The 12,668-nt window shown below is 37.0% G+C and overlaps 1 protein-coding gene across 5 annotated transcripts in view; it reads right to left on the bottom strand.

Annotated features, from left to right (window-relative positions):
• ST18 (ST18 C2H2C-type zinc finger transcription factor) overlaps positions 1 to 12,668 on the bottom strand; it is a 174,966-nt gene that overhangs the window by 33,426 nt on the left and 128,872 nt on the right. For all 5 annotated transcript variants that reach the window (XM_032442722.2, XM_085537383.1, XM_032442724.2 and 2 more), the window contains 6 exons: positions 11,851 to 12,648; positions 8,837 to 8,971; positions 7,274 to 7,364; positions 5,671 to 5,775; positions 4,131 to 4,336; positions 724 to 935 (listed from right to left, as the gene is read on the bottom strand). In XM_032442722.2, the coding sequence (XP_032298613.2) occupies positions 724 to 935; positions 4,131 to 4,336; positions 5,671 to 5,775; positions 7,274 to 7,364; positions 8,837 to 8,971; positions 11,851 to 12,648 (1,547 nt within the window). The remainder of the gene's footprint in view (positions 1 to 723; positions 936 to 4,130; positions 4,337 to 5,670; positions 5,776 to 7,273; positions 7,365 to 8,836; positions 8,972 to 11,850; positions 12,649 to 12,668) is intronic.

The following is a 12,668-nucleotide window of genomic DNA, read 5'->3' as shown; positions in this document are numbered from 1 at the left end:
CACAGAAAATAAGGCTCATAGCTAACACAGTACCATTTGTAAATCATAAAGATCTGTGAGGAAACGCAGAGCAGAAACCAAAACATGAAAGCCACACAAACATCTACGAGATTAGGCAGCATTCCATTATGACAGACTTGCCCAAATTATCTATCTCCAAATACTGTGGGTCTGATTCTCCTCTCTCACAGAGAGAGAAACAAGCATTTTTATCCAAGTTGGTTGTTATTTATCTTTCTACACCTTGTCAAACTGTCAAATGAGCTCAAAATAGAGCAGACTCAATAGATGTAGACCTGTTTCATTGCAAGCAAAATATCACCTTGATTAATCAGTTGTTTGTTTTTTTTTTAAGAGTCTCCAAAATGATTGTTAATGGCAGGTTTCAGAGAGAGAGGAAAATTCCTTTTTTAAACATATCTAACTCATTATCTGACACAGATCATTGCTGAATTTCATATATATCCTTCTTTATTATTCCCACAAAATCTCCTCCTTGTATTTAGGGTTCAATTATAAAAAGAGTAGCAGCATCACTCCTGCTATTTATTTATTTTTATAAATAAATGGTCACTACATTACATATTTTTTTTCTTTCTCTTCAAAAGAGCATGCAAACAGAAGCCTTCTTTTGGGGGATTTAATGCAGTCAATAACATGAAAGACAGTTTATTCGCACAGTTCAGTAGCTAGCACACCCTCCAGGTTCTTGGACTACCGTACCTTGGCAGACAGACTCTGTGGTTTGTTGGAGAGGATCTCTGCTGCTTCCCTGCAGCGGGTGGAAAGGTTCAGGATAGCAGCAGCTGCTGCTATGTGGGTGTCTTCACTACATTGACCGTAGCTATAAGAGTTGGCATGGCAAGGGCTCTGTGTGTGGGCGCTAGCACTAGGCAGTCGATTAGAAAATTTCACTGGATTTGAAAAATGCTTTGCTGTTGAAGAGAGATTTGATTAGCAATTTTATATATGCAATTTCTTTTCATAAAATAGTCTTGTTTCTCAGTCTACAATTTCATACAATAAAATATTCAGAGAATATATTTAAAACAATCAATTTCTTATTGACTCTAAAGGTTTACTGTAAAAGTGGCTATTTAATTTTTACCAGAAAAGTAACTTTTCTATATACACATCTTTAAACAAAAGATCTTAGACAGTTACTCAGAATTTTCTCATTCCTTAGTGACGCATTGAAGTCTGAGGAAACACAATGATGTCTAAGGAAAGACTGAACAAATCTGATCTGATAACACTGGTAAGAAAATGAAATTGCAAATGTGTACTTGTGAAGGCTTCCCCTTGGAGCTCTATTGTGTAAGAAGACACAAGTGACTTGTCCAGTCTTAGCTAAAACATCATTGCTTAGCCTACTTAAATGAATAACTGCTATTTGCGTAGCTTTGATTGTATAAGTGAGGAGAACAAGATCAGGCTCTTGAATAAACTGCAACTGTCATATAAGAGCATTACTTAGCATTAATAGGCAGTCCTATTCTTCTGGAAACTTTCTGTAACTTCAGTCTACCCTTTAGAGAATTCCCCAAAACAGCAACAAAATACCCCCAAGCCCAAATATCCCCCCAAAACAAATTAACAAGTGAAAGAAAAAAAACAACCAACCAACCAAACAAAAAACCACAAAAAGAAATCACAAAAAGAAGAACAAACAGTGAATAGTCAGAGTAAAAGTGATCTTAGCCGATCTCTTCATGCTGACTGTCATTTTGAATAAGACACATTCAGTGGACACAAAGAGGTCACTTAAGAACAAAGAAGCAGCAGGTGAACAGAAAAGTACTTTCATGGACAAAATTGGCCTTTATGGTTTTTTGTTTTCTTTTCCATCACCAACACTTACTCCAAAACAGGTAGAAAGAACTGTACTCTCTTTTCTGTATTTTGGAGTTTGAGAAGTCATGAACTGTTGCTGGGAAAAGACAGCATCATGGTCTCAGCCCTTAGTAAGCAACAGCCATCTATTTTGTCTGTAGCTCTTATGGCGTCCTACAAAGTATGCAAAATCCAGCTTCTCAGCCTACACCCAGATACACCAAGAATGCTGCTGCATATAGCAAACTGCTCACTGCATAAAGATTTCAGCCTAAGGCTGTGGGCGTAGAGCTTTGGCTGACTATTTCAATGATAAGACTTATACATGACATTCAAGAACTCATCTTTCCTCAGACTTGGGATGCTGTAGAAGAAATAGTTGTTTATATGCACTGACTGTAGTTGAATGCCATGTTTTGTTTTTCTAAATACCGAGGGTATCTCAATAAAGCAAAACATAAGAGCTTCATGATTGGGCTCTCCTTTTCTTCAGTAAAAATGAAAAAGGAAGTTTCTACTCCTCTGTGAAATTACAGATCAAGAGGGTCTTCATTTTTAGCACTTACTATTGCTAATTTCATATTATTTTTAACAAGGAAAAAGGTGCTTTTTCTATTAACTGTCATAACAGACCAAAAAAAAAAAAAAAAAGAAAGAAAGAAAGAAAAAGCAGGTTCTAATGGATACACATTTTGTCAACAAATCAGGTTTATAAATGCAGAATCCACAGAGGACTAATGATGCGGTTCTGGCTAGCTTCATATTTACATAAGATGTTGAACCAGTCTGTAAATCACAGCTTCTTACTGCCAACTTTTATGCATCTGCACAGCTAAAACACTCACCTGCTCTTTTACTTTCACCTTTCCATTAAAATAATAGCTGTACATTGCAATCTTTGTAAGAACAACAGGCCATAAACTTCAGTCCTGATATACATTATACAGAAATTGCATATGTATGGATTTGCATTTGTATAAAAACATTTCAATCATTTTTTCCTTGAGATGAACCTGTGAAATAGACATGCATCTGTGCAGAGACAGCTAATAGGGTGTATTCAATTTTACAAACAAAATTGGAAAACCTGCCACCCAAAAAGCTGGCAATGCACATATTTGCTTACATATGAACAAGTCTGTTTTCCAGTCTAGATAAATATCTGCTTTTCATTTGAAATTTTAAATGAGGTAAATATATATATATATATACAAAAATACATGGGTACCTACATATATATTACATATATACATATACATGCTCAGATACTTGCACAAATAAACACATTTTATAAATATACATAAATATATATAATATATTCTTAGAAGTATTATGTATATGTATATACACATAGAAAAAAAAACAAAAAACTGCTTTTCTGTTCACCTTACTACAAGTGTTCTCCTTCTTTAAGTTAGATGAATTTTCCTTTTCTTGTTTTCTTTTACTACCTTTCGTTGTCATGCATAAGAGTTTCGTCGCATAACTTTGGATCTAAAAAACTTTTTTTTTTTTTTTCCAATATTCCTCATGGAAACAGAACTGTTTGTTTCTTGAAACTAAAAAGTATTTTATAATGGCCAATTATACAGCAGAATGTTGCTGAAGTTTCCCATGCAGATTGTGAAAATGTGTCTGCAATAAATAATCACACTGTGGCATCTCATTTCTACAGAGCATTACTTCAGCAAATCTGCAAATGATGTAAGCAGGAACCTTTTGATAATGATTTGATGCATTTGATTTGTCTGTACTATGAATATGGTGTAGTACAGAATATGTCAAAATGAATTAAATTCTGCCCTGAAAGTAATGAACATTAAGCATGTGGTCCAGGAAGAAGAATATGTTTATGGATGCAGCTAAAAAGTATCTGAAGTGTCTTTTAAAACCTAACTTGAAATTTTGTTATGCTGTAATTCCTAGCATCTAGTGATGGCGTTCTGTTGGACTTTTCATGGCAGTGTACTATCACATGAATCTCACATTTTAGCCAAGGAGGAAGCCTACAGATCATTCATTTTTTTTTCACTCTCCTCTTCTGACAATTGCTTTTCAAAGAAACATCCAAAAAGTAAACCTGATAGTGATCATATTTAGCAATCTAGCAGTCTACATTTAGAAAACAGTAAATGTATATAGTATTTTGGCCGCAAGTAGTTAAAGATATTTCCTATACAGACTTTTTAAATTCTGCAAATTTGAAAGAAGAGCAAGGAAGAAAAAGAAAAAGAAGAAAAAAAAAAAAAGAAAAAAAAAAGCCCATTTCCCAAAATACAGTGGAAATTCAAACTTACATTCAAGGAACTGTGGTGTTTTTCGCCCTTGCACCATGGGAGCTATTGTGCGTTTGCCAAAGACTTGTGCATCAAAGCTGGCGTAATCAAAGGGTACTTTTCCAAACTTCTCCTTTTCTTTTGTGAGGGTGGTTCTGGAGGAAGTGACTGGCTGTGAAGTTCTGTAATTGTACTGAGCTACCTCAAGCTGCTTAGTTAAATTTGTGCTACAGAGGAAAGGAGAACAAGCATGAGAAAGACAAGAATAGCAAAGCAACGATATCTTTAAATAATATTTTACAGAAAAGTAGCAGACAGTTGCATCTCAGTATCAGAACTGTAGTGTTTTCACATGTAAAACCTACTGGTAGATGCAAGAAAAATCTAATTCTGGTGGCTGCATGTGTAAAAATATCTTGTATTCTCTAGCAATGCTTCAGGCGATTTACAAAGAGGACACCAGCGTACTTCTGTACCACTTCTCCAGGTTTTTTGTGTGTTTCTTTTTTTTCCCCTCTAAAAATTTTCTGTGTTTTTGTATTCACAAATGACTTGTATTCTTATGGATCACTGTTGTTCTCACTTTATTGTAAATGATTATGGTATAAATTTAATACAAGATGATCCAAAATAATTGCTTCTGCTATTTGGGAAGAATGATTTATAGCGTGTTATTCCATTTAGTTACTGTTCAGTAACTACTTGTCTTTGGTAATTTCCTAAGGACTTTTCATATGTAGAGTTAAGGCACGTGCAGTTGGCAGACACATGGACATAATATTCTATAATGGCTCTGAAGGAACCATTAGAGCTGATCATGTCAATAATCCACAAATTAAAGTGTCCCCAAATAGACCTGAATATAATAGGTTGTAATGGTCGTGGTGCCAATGATGTGCAAATTATGCACGTCTGTAGGGTCCATATAACTCTGAACAAAATACAATCACAATAAAAAATGTTTTCTCTTTTTGATGTCATTGTATAAAAAATAAACTAGTTAAATCAATAAACTTAAAATAAAGAAACTCAACCCTTTCTGATAACTGCATCAACAATACAACCCACTACTCTGATCACTGAAAGATACCTCTGAAAAGAATCACAATGCAAATAGCCCTGTGCTGCTAGAAGTGCAATGAGTTCAATAAGTTCTTTAATAATATTTCAGCGGACAAAGTTCTGTAACAAAGGAACGTTCAGGAAAATCATTTGAAACATTTCAGCAAAGAGAGCAGATTTTGTTTACAGAAGGAAGACATTTGAGAATCATCTATTAGGATACTTGTGTTGAAGTAAGGTTGAGTAGAAGAAATTGAATTGCTTTTTGAAACACGTGTACATTGCCCTTAGTGTCAGCCACACTCACAATGGCCAGCAGAATGCCATTTTGAATGACAGTTTTGAGGTACAGTCAAGTTATTTACCTTCACAGAGATTCATTTTGCAAAACTGAAATACCTCTATAGCTTGGAACCAAAAAAGGGTGAAGGACCTGAGAACTGACTGACAGAGTTTGTGCAGAATACTTTGAGCAGACTAGATCGTGGTAGGCACCTACCTGTGAGTCTGATCATGGCACTGCCCTGCTTTTGGAGACTCAAGCTGGTTTTTTTCCTGGGACATTGCCAACTTTTCAGCTGCAGCAATTGGACAACCAGAAAGGCTGTTTAAAAACAAGGTGAAGGAAAGAAACAAGAAGAAAAAAAACCTTAAAATGAAATTTTAAGTAACAGGATGGTGCTGTGGAAACCAATGGCTTCTAACTTCTCTGGGACCTTTTGGGAATAGGAGCTGCCCTTTAAGTCAGATTCATTTGTTTTTCATCACTTAATACGTAAAATCTTTAAACTAGGGATGATAAATATGGAAACTGAATCATGTAGGAGTTTTCCAGCATTAAACTTTAATGATCTATAGCTGGCAAGTCACAATAAGTTGTTTTTTCTTTCTCTTTTTTTTTTTTTCTTCTTTTTCTCCTTTCTTTCTTTCTTTCTTTCTTCCTTCCTTTCTTTCTTTCTTTCTTTCTTTCTTTCTTTCTTTCTTTCTTTCTTTCTTTCTTTCTTTCTTTCTTTCTTTCTCTATTTGCTTTAATTACATTAAACAATGCTTTCTTACCCTATTCATGGCTCACTTGTGATATACCTGTTGTGCTGCTAAGATAATCAAGGATTTTAAAAAGTTAAAACACGGAAAAAAATATTTAATGGTTCATTGTTAGACAATTTCACAATCACTCTAATTGAGACTTCATCCTACCTTTTTACATAAGAGATGATAGTAACATAGTATGATAATCCTTGATTTTGGTGCCCTTTTACCATAACCAGTTAACGAAAATCAATCATGCAAAAAAGAAAATCCCACAAAAAATCAATTCAGCCAAGATTTTTTTGACATTTTTTTGCCACAGATTTGATCATTAGATAGACAACGTATTCTTCCAGAGGAATGGCCCTCCATAAGAACTATAGTGGCATATTTTGGCTTGCTGCCTGGCAGGAGACATCTGTCAGGAGCTGTGCTGACAACAGTGGCTTCAGCTCTCTGCCTCACCTGCAGCCCAGCTGTGATTCCCCAGCTGCCTGTCTGGAAGGCTTTCCTTAGTTTTACTTTCTCCCTGCAGGCAGAAAGTTAAACAGTGAAGGGTGTTCTAAGCAGGAAGATGACATTCCTGAAACTAATTAATGGAGTTTGCTTTTAAAGAGATTCTAAATTGTTTCCTCTAAAATTTCATGTTTTGCTGAAGCAGAACATAATTAATTCTTGCCAAGGACTATTATGTATGTAGTACAAAACAAAAAGGCTTTTTTGTTTGTTTGTTTGCTTGTTTTCCATTGATATTTCTAGCTGTAGCATTAATAACATGCTTGTTCATTCCACATTCTTTTATATGTATATCTTTCACCATGAACCTAGTGATAGTACAGTTTGAAAACTCATCTGTGAAAAAGACTAGTGGTATCTACTATCTACAGTGCTGAAGCCATTTTTAAAATATAGTTAAATTAAACACAATTGTTTTGTTATAAGTAATACAGACTAATCTTGTTGTTCGTAGGCATTCTGCAGTAGAGTAAATCGCATCCAGTTCCAAGGCATGACCATCAGTCATTCATTAATACATGTCAGATTTTAAACAGGCAGCAAGTGTTCTGGACTACCTTCTGTGTGTGTTGCGATTGCTGTTGACGTGTCCTCTTCCAGTGCATCCTGGAGTGGGGCACTTTAAAACATTTTCATGCATGGCAAGAACTAAGGAAGAAAAACAATTGGTAATGTACATAACTGAATAATATAAATGTTAAAAAATAAGAATATTTCTTTTTCAGACTCAGAAGACTCTCAGTTCTGTCATATTAAGACCTCAAAAGAAGAGAAGAAGCAATGCAACTGGATCAGTGTCTCCAAGACCATTTGACAGGTACTTATTTGTAGTATGGCTATCAACATGCAAAATGTTTTTTCTAGGGACTTCAGAAAGGCAAAGGTGTAATTTAGCAGGGATGTTAGGTCATGAGCCTGTAACCCTCTGGTTCGCACCACTAACACAGTAAATGAAAGGTGAGGCTATAGAGAACTCCTAAGAACCACGGTTGGCATATTTAAAGATGCAGTCTCTCTCTGGCTCAGGAAGGGATAGCCATCAAGTACAGGAAGGCATTCCACACCTTCCGCCATGTGAAATGATTTGTTCTGAGTATGTCCTTTTGTATCTTCTGATCATCTGCTCTGTTCTGAATCCACTTTTGATAGATTGGTCGTCCCCCAAGCAGCAATTTACACTCTCAGTAGGGATTACAACCTGTTGCATGTACTTTTCTTATGAGTTGTGATGTCTACCATCTTTACTAAGAGTGAGACATATGTCTGTGTCAAACAGAAAACACCTCTGTATGTCTTTTATCATGTCTCCATTATCCCTTTAGGAGTACAGTCCATCAGGAAAACTGATTGTTCAGTCAAATGATTTGTTCTGTCAGGTATCCTTTTAATTTACTGTCTTGCATGCTACTGCAGAAAACAGTCTGACTATCAAGGCTGGTTAAACAAAGTTTCACATTATATTTTGTCTTATTATGCAACTCTTCATTGCATCACATTGCAGGATTACATATATACACATACCAGTATAACAAGATTGGTGCAATTAGAAATAAAGAGGGAAATGAAGGCTAGACTAGCCACAGAAAGATTAGCATGATACAGCCTTAGGAGAGGGACTTGCTGTGGACCAATACTGGGATGTGCCGATGGAAGTAATCTCATTTTCCTCAGTGGTAAGAAGGATGCTGGAAACATCTCTGGACAGTCATGCCTCTAAGTTGCTATCAATGTGAAAACTGCAGCCACAGTGGTAACAGGAAATCAAGTTAAAGCTCTGAAGTGGACAGGTAATCTCTGTGCTTTCTTTTGGAAAGGCATGGGCAAGAAAGATTCTCAAGATTCATAAAGGTACTGTGTGCAAGTCTTCCAGCAGAATGGAGACAGTTTGTCTCTGATCTTGGTCTTCCCAGACCATCTGAGTTGTCTGTTTGTTATGATGCTAACCAGAGCCTGAATATAATGAGTGCAGGAAGTAGGAATGACCGAGCTGGATCATAGCTCCCAGGCTTTTTCTGTAATCTCACCCAGAAAAAATGGGTTTCCTTTCCAGCAAGAACACATGCTACCCACAATAGTAGTCCAGATCCAGTTACTCTGAACTTCAGGGCAATGATACTCACTTTCTAGTGGCACTCTAACTTTGTGAGGACAGCCTGAGAGACTGCGGTGGTGGGGATACAGCCCAGTCACATGCCCTGTGCCATCACATCCTGGGATGGGACATTTGGTTTCTCTCTTTTCAGCCCTGGGTGAATCTGCAAAGAAATCAGATAAGGATTTTGATTGGTTTTGGACTCTTCCTGCACTCAGCTGAGTACACTTAGCAGGATGATAAGATCTTTTTTGTACTTGAGACGTAATTCCTACGCAAAGTTTTAACACGAGCTTTAGTAATTCCAGCATCTCTTTAGGTTTTTACACACTGTATCCTTAAAGCAGTGGCTCCTCTCTCCTAGTAAGCCATTTATTCGGTAAACTACATAGCTTTAGGATTTGCAGTGTCATTTGTTCCATTCAGAGCTTCAAACAGGACAGAAGCCACAATCCAATAAGCCAGAGAACTGGCAGCATCAGCCAACAACAAGATCTATAAAGGAATAAATAAATTAAAACAAACAAACAAACAAAAACACCAAACAACAGAGACAATCTTTTACTCTGCTAATGTCAGGCTGCAGGAAACTGGGACAACCAAATAAAAGATGAGGTGTGAATAAACAAACAAAAACAAAAAAGCATTTCAACCAGAAGCCATTCCTTAAATATCGCAGATCTCTAGGCTGTAGGTTCTTTGTTAGGAAACTGAATACATGCCACTTTACATTTGAGAGGCAAGGCAAGCAGCTCCCTCTGGTACACATGGCAATGCTGCTTTGTGGAATAGCCCACAATGAAGTCAAAGCATGGAGCAGCCGATACCCTTTCAAAGAGGAGGTCTCAGCCCAGCCCCAGAGCTACCACTGCAATAGCTACAGTGCAATCCCAATTTTTGTTTCAAGCACCTAGAACTGTGCAAGAAGCTCTGGTCAAAAAGCCTTTATTTGATTTCCAATGCAGGATCAGAAGTCTGGACGGGAAAGGAATGTATTATGGTCCAGAAAATCTCTTGTGAAAAATCTGCAGGAAGTAGCCGCATAAATTGCTGAGGATGGTTTTAGCTCAATCTGTGATTGGCTGCCAACAGCATTCGGCGCTGGGGGAGAAAACAGCTGCAGCCAGCACAGGGAGCTGCCTCCTTCAAGCTCATTTTGTTGGACTGCGAGGTAGGATGTGCTCAGCAGCAGGATCACCAGAGACAGCTGAGGGTTAAACTTCCTGGCAAGAGTTTAGGTAAAAGACAAAAAATTAAAAATCAGGGAGAAAAGCAAATAGAATGAGCATCAACAGGAGACCACATGCTTTTTAAAATAACTGCAAATGGAAAGTACTGCTGTAGTGGACAGAGAATAAAGAGAGACCCTAAAATATGATTTATTTTTTCCTGCAGTAATTGGAAAGCTTTATCATTAAAAAGATGGAAAAATGTAAATGTAAGCCATGTTCTTCTGATGTAGCATCCAAGAAAGAAAATTAAGAGCTGATGGATTTGATGGTGGATTTTCAGTACTAGAAATAAAAACCAGTTATTCATGTGAAAAATAAAAAAGAAAAAAAGAAAAAGAAAAAATCTGTGCCTGATGATATATTGACTAAAATCATAAGGTGTTTATACAGCCTGAAGACAGTTTTAATTTGTGCCTGCAGGAATGTAGCCCCTGAATTCACCTGAAAACTACTATTAATGACATTATGAGGTAAATCAGAAAGGGCCAAATTTTACCATGCTTACCATCACTCCTCCTTTCTTTATGTGCTGTGAGAAAGTCACATTGACTTCAATGTGAACCCGAGTGAACAAACCTGGTCTCAGGATAAAAAAAAATGTACTTGCAGAATTTCTACATTTATCTTAGTCATCTGAACAAACAAAGGTTAATGTAGTTTTGCAAGGAGGTAGACCAACACCTAGTACATACAGCTTATGACATATTAATGGGAAGACAGAATGAGATGCATGACGTGTTTCCAGCCTGAAAACAATACGAAATATAGCATAGTTGCAAATAATGAAAAAATATAAGTTTTCTTATACACTAAATGCTTCAGTTAACTAAATAACTATAATATTTGCAAATGCCACATCATCTACACAAACTTCACAGTGCTGCTCTGAAGAGTTACCCTAATGTAACTCTAGAAACACCAAATCTATTTGTTTAAAAAAAAAAAAAAAAAAAAAAAAAAGCAGAAAATGCAGCTATGCTAGGGTGGCTTCACCATATTTAGAAGCCAAAAAGGAAAGGTCAAAGGACAGACTAATGTAGAGTTACTTACTACAGCAGAAAATGTGCTTATAAAATGACATCTTTCAATCTTCTGTAATTACCATCAGTCAAGGATTTTCATTTCAGCCAACCCAGTTTACAAATCAAACCTGAATCTTTTAAATCTCCAATTCTAGAAGCCTGATTAGATATAGAATATGTAACAATGCAGTTTTGTAGGATGCCACACAGCACCAGAAACAATACAGATTTTGGAACTTACTGGTAATTAAATGGTGAATGAGGTGAATGATGGTGAATGAGGCAGAAGAGCACACTTGTGCTTTTCTGGCTCTGATGTGCTGACTATAGTAAAAGGTAATGTTGATACATGAAGTAGACAGAGCTCAGAAAACACATGGCTTAGGAATTAGGTGATATGTTTGGAAAGGCCAATTTTTCACTCTAACCTATCCTTAAAGCACTGTTTTAGTGCCTTCTTTTTTGGCTGCTGAAATTCAGGAGGTATGTATTTACACTCTCTGGAGGAGGAAGCAGAGGAGGAGAAGGAGGAGAAGGAATGTCAGTGCCAGCTACGCAGCACTTTTAGTAGCCATTACTGATCATTTCACATAGCCGTTCGGCAGGAAGCCAAGTACCCAGTGTTTAACCTGGTCAGATGTAAGGCACTAGTGTGAGGGTACATAATTAGCAAAATTACCAGCTAAATTCCAAATCCTTACTGTTTCTATAAAACCTAGCTCAGTGTCCTTTTTCAGTCACAGGATAAATACTTAAGCCAGTAAGAACAGCCAAGAATACTTCCTTACGTTTGTTGCTAAATAACTGTCTCCCACCAATATCAATAACTTTGGTTTGTCTCCTCTCCCCTGCTAGATGCTCCAGGAGAAACCTATCCAGTTCCTTGTAGGTGCTGTGAAACACATGCCCTTGCTCTGCCTGCAGAGCTATTGCTTCTTCCAGCAAACTCAAGTTCCCTTTTGCTTTGTCCAGGTCAGCTGACATTTCCGTGGTTTCTGACAGGCACTCATTGTCATCTTCTTCGCTTTCAGGGAACACATTCTGAATTCTCTTCTCAAAAGGATCTGAGTGAGACTCCTGGGGTGCTCTTAGCTCTGCTTCTGAATCACAAAGTGTTTCACAAGGGTCAAATTCTACCTCCTCCTTCTTAATTTCTGGGACTTCCAAGATGCTAGGTTGATTACACTCTGCAATATATTTTTGAGTTACATGGGGCTTTATACTAGTTTCTTCTGAGAAATTTGAGGAGCTGTCCCACTCATTTTCCATCATTTCAGAGTTACTTTCATTTTCCTCAGATGAACAATATTTTGGGTCAGAAATGGCAGTCTTTTCCTTTCCTTCAGCTGAGTCAATCATGTAACATTCATCAGTGTCATCAGCTTCTGTTTTTAAGGATTGAATGCCACTATCATTTAGATTTTCTGCCACTGCTTGACTGGGTGCATCTTTTGCAATTTTTCCACTGTTCAACAAAGATTTGACCACGGCATCTTGGTAACTGGTGTAGTTATCTTTTCCTTGACTGGAATTTTCTTGCCCACCTGAATGAGGAGTCTCCTCACATGGTTTTGCAGTCCTTTCCTCTGCATAAGAAAAATGGCAA

This window comes from Coturnix japonica, chromosome 2 (assembly GCF_054131305.1).
Source record: "Coturnix japonica strain WE chromosome 2, WE-NBRP24, whole genome shotgun sequence".
NCBI classification, from domain to species: domain Eukaryota; kingdom Metazoa; phylum Chordata; class Aves; order Galliformes; family Phasianidae; genus Coturnix; species Coturnix japonica.
This window is presented reverse-complemented; position numbering and strand designations above follow the sequence as displayed.